Source organism: Neomonachus schauinslandi, chromosome 3 (genome assembly GCF_002201575.2).
Source record: "Neomonachus schauinslandi chromosome 3, ASM220157v2, whole genome shotgun sequence".
In the NCBI taxonomy this organism is placed as follows: Eukaryota; Metazoa; Chordata; class Mammalia; order Carnivora; family Phocidae; genus Neomonachus; species Neomonachus schauinslandi.
The window spans coordinates 58,725,095-58,737,386 of NC_058405.1; the positions used below are offsets into that span (position 1 = coordinate 58,725,095).

At 35.7% G+C, this 12,292-nt stretch overlaps 1 protein-coding gene across 2 annotated transcripts in view; it reads left to right on the plus strand.

Annotated features, from left to right (window-relative positions):
* The window catches only part of FNDC3A (fibronectin type III domain containing 3A), a 164,101-nt gene that overhangs the window by 135,090 nt on the left and 16,719 nt on the right, over window positions 1-12,292 (plus strand). For both annotated transcript variants that reach the window (XM_021689460.2, XM_044913555.1), the window contains 6 exons: window positions 515-601; window positions 7,783-7,921; window positions 8,569-8,637; window positions 9,678-9,796; window positions 11,569-11,674; window positions 11,762-11,937. In XM_021689460.2, coding sequence (XP_021545135.2) covers window positions 515-601; window positions 7,783-7,921; window positions 8,569-8,637; window positions 9,678-9,796; window positions 11,569-11,674; window positions 11,762-11,937 — 696 coding nt within the window. The remainder of the gene's footprint in view (window positions 1-514; window positions 602-7,782; window positions 7,922-8,568; window positions 8,638-9,677; window positions 9,797-11,568; window positions 11,675-11,761; window positions 11,938-12,292) is intronic.

The window sequence follows — 12,292 nt, forward strand, 5'->3', positions numbered from 1 at the left end:
GTATGTGAATTATATATCAACTTTTAAAAAAAACATTGGGAAAGTAGTGAGGCATTGTCCCTGGAGCTATAAATAGCAATCCAATATCTAAGTGACATGCCTACCTGCCAGCACAGCCAACCATTTATTTATTTACTTAAGCACAGGGCAAGTTAAATATGTTAAATGGTTATAGTTCTGTTTAGCTCTTGCAACATCTGTCTAGGAAATTCTGTTAGAGATATGCTTACTGATGGTGAAGTTACCATTGACTGACTTTACTGTCAACACAAATATCTTCTCTTCGTTACTGTATTTATGGAGAATGAGTTCTCCATCCCCCTACAAACATTCATTAGCATTTCTGGATCTGTCCATTCAAGATAGAAGTATCAAGGTGAGGATTACACTTAAACGGAGCATTAATCACCTTGTACACAGTAGAAGATGAAAAAGACCTGGGTCTTTTTACATGTTTGTTATTCCCCATATTTCTGCTGTTAGACATCTAAGAAAGCTTATTTTCCCTTTCCAGGGATACGGTTTTAAGCCTAAATATGATGGAGAAGACCTTGCTTACACAGTAAAGAATCTCAGACGTAGTACAAAGTATAAATTTAAGGTAAGCTTTGAAAGCCCTTAAAAGATTTATTTGTTATTCTTGTTGTTGTTCCGGTTGTTTTAAAGCTAAGTACAAACCTTACTCCTTGGTTTTAAATCTAAAATAGTTTTGGCCTTGGGGCGCCTGGGTGGCTCAGTCAGTTGGGCATCCAAATCTTGATTTCAGCTCAGATTATGATAACAGGATTGTGAGACTGAGCCCTGCATCACACTCCTCGCACTGGGTGTGGAGCCTGCTTAGGATTCTCTCTCTCCCTCTGCCTCTCTCCACTCACTCTCTCACTCGCTCTCAAAAATACATAAAAATTTTAAAAATTAAATTAAAATAGTTTTGGCCTTTCAGTGAGGATTACTGCTTTACTTTCTTACTATGTAACATTGTCAAACTGTATATATATTTAAATTCAAATCAATTTTAATGTTTTATGGGACTTTTATTTGTATAATGTGAACAAACATCTTCTAAAATGTGGATGTTGTTAAACACATTCAGAATATGCTTTTTCGTCCGTGATACCTGAAAAAGTAATGCTTTTATTTTCTAAGTACATTATATCAAATGGTGCACAATTTCAGTTTGTCTCATTACTGGTAGTCACTTGATGAAGATTATTTCTACCATGTTTCTTCACCGTAAGGTTTTCTTTTTCCCTTTGTAATAAGTATTTTGTAAATACTATGTAAACATCTTGGTTTTTGTCAAACTTTCACCTGTTAGTTTTAATACCCGTTGATAATTCTTGCCTGAGTCAATTATTATTGATTAATAGTTGCCAAGTGGTGATTTTTTTAATATTATCATTCCTTCTACATTTATTAGTTGGCATTATACTATAAAGAAAAGCTTTCTTTTCTCATTTATGTTAGTATGAACTCATGGATTCCTATTTTCTGAGTGGGTTATTTTTGTTACTATGATTATCAATTGTGAGACTCAGATTGTTTCAGATTTAGGAGCCCCTTCAGGCTGGCTTTCAGATCCTTTTGAAATGTGCCCCCCCCATCATTCTTTGAGCCTTTCCTTTCTGGCACATGATATTCAAGTCTCATCTTGTACTTTCCCTTCTTCAGCCTTGGGATTGGTTTATTTCTCAAAGCACTTGGGTCCTTTTAGTGGACAATGGTATTTAGAAGCCAAAATCTGGGAATTAAATATACTTTAATTGCTGTAACAGTTTTGCTACTCCTGGACACCCTCTCAGTGGACAGAGCTATGAACTATATGCATGTATGTATATTATTTATGTGTGCGTACACACACACAAAATTTATATGCACAAATACATTTACATCTGTATTTCTATGTATATATCTATTTTTTTAAACCATGAGTTTACACCACATACCTCCAATTTTAATCCAATACCACAGGTTAATTCTAGTTTTCTCCTTTTTCTCATTTCTAGCTCCCTTCGTCATCAGCAAGAAACTTTGCCCCAGTTATGTTCATTATATTTAGTTTGTGGAACAAATTCCTCCCCTCCCATAAAGTTCTATTCAGGGAGTTTGAGTTCCTACTAGGCAAATGCTGCCTGCCTCCAGCCAACCCACCTATCCCCTAGCACAGATACTTGCCTTGTTTTACCCACCTCTTGGCCTTTACACTGAATTATTTCAGGTGTAAAGCAGAGAGACTCTACATGTCATTTATTGCTTGCTTGAGGCATGGAGACTATACATATCATTCTTGCTCACTTGAAGCAGTAAGTAGCAAGCTTTGAAAATTCATCTACTATGGAGATTCCTGAAATTCTGTATCTTTCATAGTATAGCCTCCATTCTCAGAGTATTTTAACTCTGACTTGATCAGGGATATACATTGCTAGTTCTTGGAGACAGTGTTTGAATTAGTTAATATACCAGTTAATATAAGCCAGCCTACATTTTTGTGCAGAAGTTTTTCTAAAAATACAACAAAATGCTTATTAGTTGATAAATTCAACATTTGAATTTTCCTGTTAGTGTTTGTTTAATCAAATCATTTCAAATAAATGATAGAAGCCACTGGAAATTGTTTTCACTATTAAAAAGCAAAGATAAATTTTATTCCTTGAGAACCTTAGAAAATTTTTAATAATGAGAAATTTGATTATGGAGAGCATAATAATTATATTTATTATGCTTTGTCTTATATATTAGCTTCATTTTTAAAACTCACGGTAACACTGAGTGATTTTAATTTCCAAATAGAGTTTTCATATTTACAAGATTTATAAAATACCTAAGAGTAAGTACGTTCATTTGGTTTTCCTCTTATGACGATGTTGGATTATATTTTGCTTCAGTAATATTGTTATGATCATTCAGTAATGATTAGAAAATGATTAACATTTTCTAAGGGGAAAATGTTAAGATCTTTATAATTTGGTAAGTTTATTAAAATTCTTAGAATTCTTCTATCATTTAACACCATGGTGTTATTGCCACATAGAGACAAAAATCTTATTTACACATATGGGAGTTAAATTTCTCATGATCCACTATTTTAAAAAATTACAAATTTTTATTTAACATTGTTTCACTGTGGCAGTCACATTCAAATTGCAGGGTATATAATCAGAATCTCCAAGGAGACAATAGGTTTTTACAAAAAGTACCCCCAAGTAACTAGAGAGGGGATAGGAAAATAGTGTCTCTAAACAACCTTGTAACAAATCACTGGCTTATAAGAAGGGATTATATAAAGGCTTATTAAATAATAATTTTTTTTAAAGATTTTATTTATTTATTTGACAGAGACACAGCGAAAGAGGGAACACAAGCAGGGGGAATGGGAGAGGGAGAAGCAGGCTTCCCGCTGAGCAGGGAGCCCGATGCGGGACTCGATTCCAAGACCCTGGGATCGTGACCTGAGCCGAAGGCAGATGCTTAACGACTGAGCCACCCAGGTGCCCCTAAATAATAAATTTAAATAGTCATAAGATCCCCCAGGTTCTTATCACCAGTAGTTCCCCAAGTGTGATCACCAGACCATTCTATCAGCATTACCTGGGAACTTGTTAGAAATGTAAATTTTCACGGGGCGCCTGGGTGGCTCAGTCGTTGAGCTTCTGCTTTCGGCTCAGGTCATGATTCCAGGGTCCTGGAATCGAGCCCCACATCGAGCTCCCTGCTCCACGGGGGGCCTGCTTCTCCCTCTTGCATTCCCCCTGCTTGTGTTCCCTCTCTCGCTGTGTCTCTTTCTGTCAAATACGTAAATAAAATCTTAAAAAAAAAAAAAGAAATGTAAATTTTCTGGGCCCCTCAGTTCTACTGAATCAAAAATTCCGGGATAAGACCTAGCAGTCTATGTTTCAGCAGACTCTCCAAGTGAGTCTGAGGCTCGCTGAAATTTGAGAACCACTGATCTAGAGGAGGAAAAAAATATTAGGAAATAGAAAATGATGACTGTGTGAAGTCTTCTAGAGGCTCAGACATTTTGAATCTGCCTTATGCGGGGTGACAGGTGAGAGGCTTTTGAATTAAATCCTATTGCTGTCTCAGTCTTTCTTTTCTAGTTTGACATTGCAGACTCCTCTTTCAAGCAAACCATATCAGAATAAAGTCTTAACACTAAAGAAATCTTAGAATACTAAGAAAAAGCAGCAAAATATTATAACCCAGAAAGCAATGACTAGATAGTGTATTACAGTTTGTAAAGAAACAATAAGGGTATGATTAACATAAAATTCTAATATGACCAAGTTTACCAAATGCCAAGGTTCTAGTTTCTACACTACAGACAATCCTAGGACACTCAAAATACTAAAAAGTTGGAACAATGAAAAAATTTAAAGGATAAAAGAAAAAGAAAAGCATAAGAAAGCAGCCAAAATTCTTAAAATCATTTAAAATTCAGAGTGGTGTTAACAAGCATACAATGTGCTGATTCCATCAAATGGTTCATTGGAAGCTGGGCTAAGACCTGTTGTCCAAATGTCCCTGAGCAGAGCTCACTGTTTAAAATTTAAAATTATAATTATTGTTAATTATAATATTTCTTATAATTAAAGGCTTCAGAGGCTAGTGGCCAGTCCCTATGTCTCTGGGCCACTAGGAGGCTGATGTCTTATTTCCTGAAGTTCCTAAAAAGTGTTTTTTCAAGCAGCAAGGCTTCTAAAGATCAAGTTCTGAGTACCTTGAGCTGAGAACCCTTAAATACTTTCACTGCGGCTTATTGCTATTTTTGAGGTCTTTTTACAGGTGGAGAGAAATCAGTCAGTTAGTATCTGGATCCATCAACTTCTCTTATCTTCCATCTTTGAAATTCACTTATACACTTATATGTCAGCATCAATGAAAAAGTACATAAACATATTCCCTTCCTCCTCCTCATCTTGTCCAGTGTCATTTTGTGATGTCTTCCTTTTTCCTTTGCCCTAATCTAAGTGTGCCCAAGTTAGTCCTAAGTTCTTATTATGTCCCTTTCTCCTTTGGATACATCATCTCTTTGCCTTCTATCAGGTATCATTTTTGTTTTGAAGAATACTAAATCTCCAAATCTGTTCTGTGCTGTTATCAGTCTGTTCTCTTACCTTCTGAAATACAGCTTTCCCTCTAAAAAATTTCCTTAGTTTCATGTAAGATTTTTTATATTCTGACGCATTTAGTTTTTAAAATGCACTGCCTTTCACTCCTTACTTGAACTGGCTATCTCACCAGGTTGATTATTTTTCCCTGAGCAGAGCTCACTGTTTACTATTCATTTCTGCTCTATACCCAGAGCTTTCTGTTCTCTCTCACCCAAGCTTGCCCTTTTACTGCTCTTGCCCATGACGACCCCGTAACACTTCCAATCGCCTTTTCAAAAAAGGACCATTTTATGCCTTAGTAATCTTCCTTCTATTGCCTAAATCTTTTGCTTAGTATCTTGCCTGTTTTCTGCATAAAGATTCTAAACTTGTTGAAGATAAAGAGTGTACCGCATCTGGAGTTCCTAGCACAGTGCTCCCTCTGTGGTGGGGAACTGAATGAATGTTTTTTATTATTTATAAAATTGTGGGGGTGGGGAGATAACCATATGGCTTTATAACCTTTATGGCTAACTGAAGTAAAAGGAGGCAGTGCCAAAATATATAGTCTTAAAAATATAGTTAGTGGATCTTTCTGGCTTTTAGGGAGTCTGTTCTTACTTTAATAAGTTTCTTCTAGTTTTAGGTTTAAGTAAACACTGTGTACCACATTGAGAAGTGTTTTGACCCTCTTTGTAGTCAATTTGTAAAGCAGCAAATAAAATCCATTTTAGTGCATGGGAGGACTGAGGAAGCCTGAACAAAACTGAACAATTGAACCAAATTTTACTGAGTTTCTCATGGGCTGCATGAGTTATTTGGGGGTAGATTTACTTAGATCCTTGTGTATATTATCATGTCATATAATGGGCCTTGTCTATGAATCATCCATTCATCCTATAATTATTGAGCATCTATTCTATAATAAAGCACTGTTCTAAACACTAAGAATACAACAGTAATCAAAATAACTAATATTCTGGGCGCCTGGGTGGCTCAGTTGGTTAAGCAACTGCCTTCGGCTCAGGTCATGATCCTGGAGTCCCGGGATCAAGTCCCGCATCGGGCTCCCTGCTCAGCGAGGAGCCTGCTTCTCCCTCTGACCCTCCCCCCTCTCATGTACTCTCTCTCATTCTCGCTGTCTCAAATGAATAAATAAATCTTAAAAAAAAAAACAAAAAAAAAAACTAATATTCTAGTTGAGGGAATAGATACTAAACAAGCACATAGCAGATGGTGATAAGTGCTATGTGGATTAATCAAATTAGGGTGAGGTGACAGAATGTCTGGGTAGTCAAGAAGTATTTTTGGAAATGACACTTATATCTGAATAACAAGAAGGAGTTAGCATGTCAAGAGCAGAAAGAACATTTTAGGCAGGGGAAATAACTGCTAATGCAAAAGACCGTAAAGTGGAGGTAGTCAGGGGTGAAATCACATAGGGTATCGTAGGCCATAATTTAGATGTTATTTTGAGTAAAATAAGAAGCTGTTGGAAGGTTCTAAGATAAGTAACAAAGTCCCTTTGGCAGTTGTGTAGAAAATGGATAGGGTTGAGAGAAGGAGTGGAAGCTAGGAAACTAGTTAGTAGTATATTGTAGTCATTCAGAAAAGATAGAATAAAAGAAGCCTTGACTAACGTGGTAGTAGTAGCAGAAAACAGAAAAGTGGAGGTAGAGTTGACAGCATTTGCTAATAGATTTAAGTTGTAGGTTTAGAGAAGGAAGAATTAAGGATGTTTCTTAGATTTTTGACTTGAGCAACTAGGTAGATGATGGTACTTTTTGCTGATGAGGAAGGGCAAAGATGGAGCAGGTTTAGAAAAGAGAAAATCGTATCAAGTTGGATATTTGACTTTAGGAGCTTTAAGTTCAGTAGAAGAGATAAAGTAAAATATATATATTGAATTTCTAAAGTCAAATATAAAAATACTTAGATATGAATTATGTTTATTGCTGTGCAACTTAATAGTTTGAAAAAACAAGCATTAAGTTTCTCACAGGGTCTGTGGGTCAGGAATTCAGGACTGGCTTAGCTGGGTGATTCTCATGCAGGGTTTATGTGAGGTTGCAGTCAAGATGCCATCTAGGGCTACAGTCATCTGAAGGCTTGACTGGGGCTGGAGGATTTGCTTCCAGATTCACTCAAGTGGTTGTCAGCCCTCAGTTCTCTCTATTGGTCAGAAGCTTCAGTTCCTCACCAAATGGGTTTCTCTGTAGGGAAGCTACACACTCTCATTTCTGTTACATTGTATTGGAAGCAAGTTATTAAGAACAATTCAAAGGGAAGAGGAATTTGCCTTTATCTGAATAAAGGAAGTTCAAAGAATTTGTGGACGTCTTTTTAAAACCCAAAGAATGGTAAAAGAATAAATAAATCAAGCCCAAAGCCTATCAAGTATCATCGGGTTATAGCTTACTCCTGTGATGACTCTTGGTTAGTATCAAAATGTTAGACTTAAACTTGTATTCCCAGAACTGACTCTAACAGGGGATTATACCTAAATATTCTTCATATATGCACAGTCCTTGTTGAAGACCAGCAATTCTCACATAAACAAGCCATCACAATCAGAAAACTTACTTTATCATTTGATTGAGCTTATTTATCTCTCATCACTTTGTTCATTAAGCCATTATCATTAGGTGTCAAACACTAATTGTTTTATGTCTTTGGTTATTTTATGCCATAGGTTATTGCTTACAACTCAGAAGGTAAAAGTAATCCAAGTGAAGTAGTAGAATTTACTACATGCCCCGATAAACCAGGAGTACCTGTGAAGCCTTCAGTTAAAGGAAAGATACATTCACACAGTTTTAAAATAACTTGGGGTAAGATATGCATATTTGTACATCATTACTTTTGTATTTGATTAAAATGATTTGAATATTAAGATAATTCTTAGGATAGTTGGGTACATTTGTTAGCTCAAGCAAGTTCAATAGGAAATGTGAGAATCATTCATTGTTTGAGGATCTTTTTTGTGGAAAACTACACTCACACAAATACAGAGTTCATAATTTGATACAGGAAGAACTTGGGATCTGCAGTAAGACTATGAGCAGAGGTAGCACTGCGTGAAATGAATGATTACTGAAATTATAGCTAAAGTCACCTGGGTTATCCTAGCTCTCATGAGAAATGAAAATCACTTATTCACTTAAAACAAACATTTGTTGAGGTGCCTGGCCAGCTTAGTCAGAAGAGCATGCAACTCTTGATCTCTTGGGTCGTGAATTTGAGCCCCACAATTGAGTGTGGAGATTGCTTAAATAAATAAAACTTGAAAAAAATAAAACACACTATTGAACACCTGTTTATACACCACTTGAAATGCTAGTATTAATTAAAAAAGCATTGCAGATGATTCTTTTTATTTTTTAAACAATCTTAGGTTTGGTAATCTGTTTATTAGGATTTCTGTCACTGTTTAATTGTATGTATGTTGCCTAATACCAACTTTTACTTCTTTGGATAGACCCACCAAAAGACAATGGAGGTGCAGCCATCAATAAGTATGTAGTGGAGATGGCAGAAGGTTCTAATGGTAAGAATAACTATTAAAAATTAATAGATTTAGGGATGCCTGGGTGGCTCAGTCGGTTAAGCGTCTGCCTTCAGCTCAGGTCATGATCCCAGGGTCCTGGGATCAAGCCCCACATCGGGCTCCTTGCTCAGCAGGGAACCTGCTTCTCCCTCTCCCTCTGCCTGCCGCTCCCCCTGCTTGTGCTCTCTCTCTCTCTCTGACAAATAAATAAAATCTTTTTTAAAAAAAGAAAGAAATTAATAGATTTATACCAGTCTGCCTCTCTTCTTCATGACTTTACATTTTATATGATCTCTTTTCACTTTTCATTTTTCCTTTGTTCATAGTAGTTAGTATTTTGCCTGTTATGATCCACTTTAAGTTATAATCTCTAGAAATACAGTGAATCAAATGTAAGACTGCTGTACACCTATATTGTTAAATTTACATTTACATTTTATTTTCTTTCTCATTTGTTTGCATTGCTCAGTTCCAGTATATCTAAAGTCTTCTGAAGGTTTATTCAGTTAGATTTATAACCAGATGTATCAGAGAAAAAATATCCTGTAAAATTTAACTTACATTATACTAGTTTTATTAATATCCTCTGCGCCTCGTGAACTTTATTTTTGAATCACACATTTAACAGTCTTTATTTCTATGCAATGACCTGTTTCCTGCAAAATAATAAGAATGTCTTTTAATTAAGGCTAAAGTTCCTGTGGTATTGGTTCTTTCTATTCTTTGTGTGTTATAATGTTATTACTGGACCAGTAAACACATTTAAAATGCTTAATTAAAAGCAAATTATGAACGTAAGCCAAAGTTTGTACAGAGTTACAGAGATATTTCATTTCAACAAAGCCATGCAGATTTGTCTAGGAAACTGTAACATAAAGAAATTAGATCATCTCCAGGAAACTCGAAGCAAGCTTAAATTGTTTCTGACAAATTACATAACCACTTAGTGAAGCTAGGATACCTGCCGTGTCCATGATACCAGAACGTTAAACATTACCTTGTAACTGATTGAACATGAACATAATTCTTCACCTTAACAGGAAACAAATGGGATATGATATACAGTGGAGCTGCTAGAGAACATCTTTGTGATCGACTGAATCCAGGTTGTTTCTACCGTTTACGAGTTTACTGCATCAGTGATGGAGGACAGAGTGCGGTAATACTTACATGTAGATTTTTTTTTTCAAGTTTGGTCTATTAAGATGGGATCACCAGATGCCACCTCAAAATTTGAAATGTATCCAAAGTAATTTCTGTAACCCAGGTGATTAATTTTATAGTGACCAGAATTTTTCAAATAGTGCTTGGCTGGAAGTCCGTATTCAGAGAATATGTATCGTCTGGTTGGTGTTTAGCTTTGGAAAAACAAATACGCAAAATTGTTGTGGGAAAATTTATAAAGATAAATTTTACGATGATGTTCAATAACCATACTTAACAGAAATAGAAATAATTGTAGACTGATTGCTTCATAAATTATGTGTATCAGGACAATCCATAAAATATCATTTACTGTTTAAACACAGATTCTAATATTTACTTATTGCAGAAAAGTTGGTAGTTACTCTTAGATATCCACTAACCAAAATGGACTTAGTGTGCCATTGATTATATATGAAATATATGTAATGTTCTGGAGAGGTATATTTTTTAATAGGAGTGATTTTTTTTTTTAATGAATTTAACCAAGAATGGGTTCATGGAGCATTAAGAACTGTTACTGTTTTTCAAATGGAATTTAATGCAATAAAGGTACCTTCATTTTTTTGAAGGTACCTTTTTAAAAATGAATTTATAAGTATTGTGTTGAAAATTTGAATATTATGAAACTGAGTGCATGTCCTGCCCACAGGCTTGGGATCCAATTGCTTCATTTTATTTAATAAAATCTTCCCGGATTAAAAAAAGCATCCACTGAAAAATGAAGGGGGGGCAATCAGAGTGGGAGACGAACCATGAGAGACTACGGACTCTGAGAACCAAACAGGGTTCTAGAGGGGAGGGGTGTGGGGGGATGGGTTAGCCTGGTGATGGGTATTAAAGAGGGCATATACTGAATGGAGCACTGGGTGTTATATGCAAACAATGAATCATGGAACACTACATCAAAAACTAATGATATAATGTATGGTGATTAACATAACGTAATCAAAAAAGCATCCACTGCCCCCCAGAAAAGCCTCTAATTTTCTAATTCAGCATTATAGCATTCTGTATAGGATACCTTTCTGAATAAGGTGATCAAATATTTTATTTATGCTTGGAAAGAAAATTAATACAGTGCAGATAAGGAATATGGCACTGTGTGTCAGTATTTTTAAGAGAAGTCTTTTAAAATAAAACAATATATATTTTTTAAATAGCATAGAAACTAAAATAATACCAAATACTTGGAAAAGCTTACCTGATTTTTGAATTATTTTTAGGAGGAAAGGAAAGATTATATATACATATTAGTATTTAGGCTGAAAATACAGTATACAGTAAAGTAACTAAAATAATCTAAACCTCCTGAAAACATGGCAAACAGTGTTTACAGAACGTTAAAACATCCTTCCTTAGAAGAGATTTGTGGACCCATTTGGAAAGGATCAAAAATAATGTCCATTAGGATGTCTTGAAGGTTGTTTTGTTGTTGTTGTTGTTAACTGTAGAAAGAAAAAAGGAAGAGTTTTGGGGGGTTTTTTTCTGGTAACTTTCTTCGTGTATAATAGTTACATAGTATGTGTCTTTGTTTCTATAAAATTAGAGTTTTAATTTAATTGGGCTTTTTATTTTATTTAGAACTTTATTTCTTTTCAGTTGAAAGTCAAGTAGAATTTCAAATTATTGGTGCAGTCTTTGTGTTCATTTTATTTTCCTTTAACAAAAACAGTCTGATTATTTGGTTGGGGCATTTTTGTTTTGTTACTGCTTTTGTTTTGGCAGGTATCTGAATCTTTACTTGTGCAGACTCCAGCTGTGCCTCCTGGCCCATGCCTCCCTCCCAGATTACAGGGTAGACCCAAAGCAAAAGAAATACAGTTACGATGGGGTAATTTCCATTTTGGTAATAAATTTTAATTAAGTTAGTACTAAATATATTCCTTTTGTTAAACTACATAAATCTTTCCACCTTTAGGACCCCCTCTGGTCGATGGTGGATCACCCATTTTCTGTTATGGTGTGGAAATGTCTCCTGTAGAAAAAGATGAACCGAGAGAAGTTTACCAAGGTTCTGAAGTAGAATGTACAGTGAGCAGCCTTCTTCCTGGAAAGACTTACAGCTTCAGACTGCACGCAGCTAACAAAATGGGGGTAGGAAGACTCTGCTGACTGAGTTATAATCACAGTGGTATTTCATAAGTTAGCCATTTTACTTTCAACATGTGATTCCAAAGTTTACAGTTGTTTTTTGTTTTGGTTTTTTTGAGTTTTTTAAGATTTATTTATTTATTTATTTTAGGGAGAGAGAGCGTGCGCGGGGGAAGGGGCAGAGGGAGAGAGAGAGAGAGTGGGGGAGGGCAGAGGGAGAAGGACAAGCAGAGCATGCTGAGCACGGAGCTCGATCGCAGGACCCTGAGATCATGACCTGAGCTGAAATCAACTGAGCCACCCAGGTGCCCCCAAATTTTATAGTTTTCAGGAAGCCTGTATCAATAAGAGAGAGGTC